This window comes from Blastocystis sp. subtype 4 (genome assembly GCF_000743755.1).
Source record: "Blastocystis sp. subtype 4 strain WR1 chromosome Unknown seqid_0979, whole genome shotgun sequence".
Lineage (NCBI taxonomy): Eukaryota > Bigyra > Opalinata > Blastocystidae > Blastocystis > Blastocystis sp. subtype 4.
The window spans coordinates 1-1,045 of NW_014568568.1; the positions used below are offsets into that span (position 1 = coordinate 1).

At 41.8% G+C, this 1,045-nt stretch overlaps 1 protein-coding gene across 1 annotated transcript; it reads right to left on the reverse strand.

Annotated features, from left to right (window-relative positions):
* JH06_5887 (hypothetical protein) lies at positions 1 to 950 on the reverse strand (the record flags this gene model as incomplete). Its single annotated transcript, XM_014669174.1, has 1 exon — positions 1 to 950. A coding segment is annotated over one exon (950 nt), but the record flags the coding sequence as incomplete, so codon positions are not given.
* Positions 951 to 1,045: the final 95 nt, after the last annotated feature.

Consider the following 1,045-nt stretch of genomic DNA (forward strand, 5'->3'; position numbering starts at 1 on the left):
AATCTATCTCCATTGGCAACAGTGATACCATTCACACCAGTACACGAAACAGCAGATACAGTGATGACCAGATTGGTTGTGACTTGAGAATTCTCATTGATAGCTCTCACTGTGATGGTGAAAGAACCAGTCTCCTTTAGAACACCCACAATAACACCAGTTGAAGTCAGAGTCAAACCAGAAGGCAAAGAACCCACAGCCATAAACGAACTGGCATAACCAGTATACTCAGGATCTGAAGATACAATACCCTCACCTGAAGTCACACTAATGGTACTAGGAGTATAGTGGAATCCTGTGATATCATCATACACACAGTTCGAGGTATTGATAGGTCCAAACACACCATTCGTACACAGACGAGTAGCAGTACCATGCATATATGTAGGACACTCTGTAGTAGAAGAGGATGTAGCTCCATTAGCAGCAGCAGGGAAAGAATCCAGAGCAGCACAACTGTAATCAATCACTTCAATGCTCAACGTTGTTTCCTTATTACCACCAGCACTAATACCACTAATCGTGTACACAGTGACAGTAGAAGGTTCAGTAGCAGTTCCAGAGATCGAACCATCCTCTGAGAACATCAGACCATTAGGCAGATCTGGAGAGATTGTGAAACCAGTGAACAAAGAATCCACCATCAATGTCATTGGCTCTATCGTCACACCTATCTTTACAGACAGAGAAGACATGGCATAAGTGAAGATAGTGGCTTCACGTACAACACAATGTGTCAGATCAAGTTCCTCAAACACACCTCCCAAGCACTGACTCATTCCATAACTAATGTAATACTGAGGACAACTAGTAATAGCATACTCTCCATGATTTGTAGCAGGATAAACATCAGTTGCTTCACAATTCACAATCACAGAAGAAATGATAATCGCTGCACTCATACTTCCATAACTACTAGAAGCAGTCACAGTGAATTTGACTTCATTCATTTCATTCTGAAGACGACCACTAATGACACCAGTAGTAGTATCAAACACCAGATTATTAGGCAGAGCAGGAGAGATCGACCAAGTATCAAGATAAC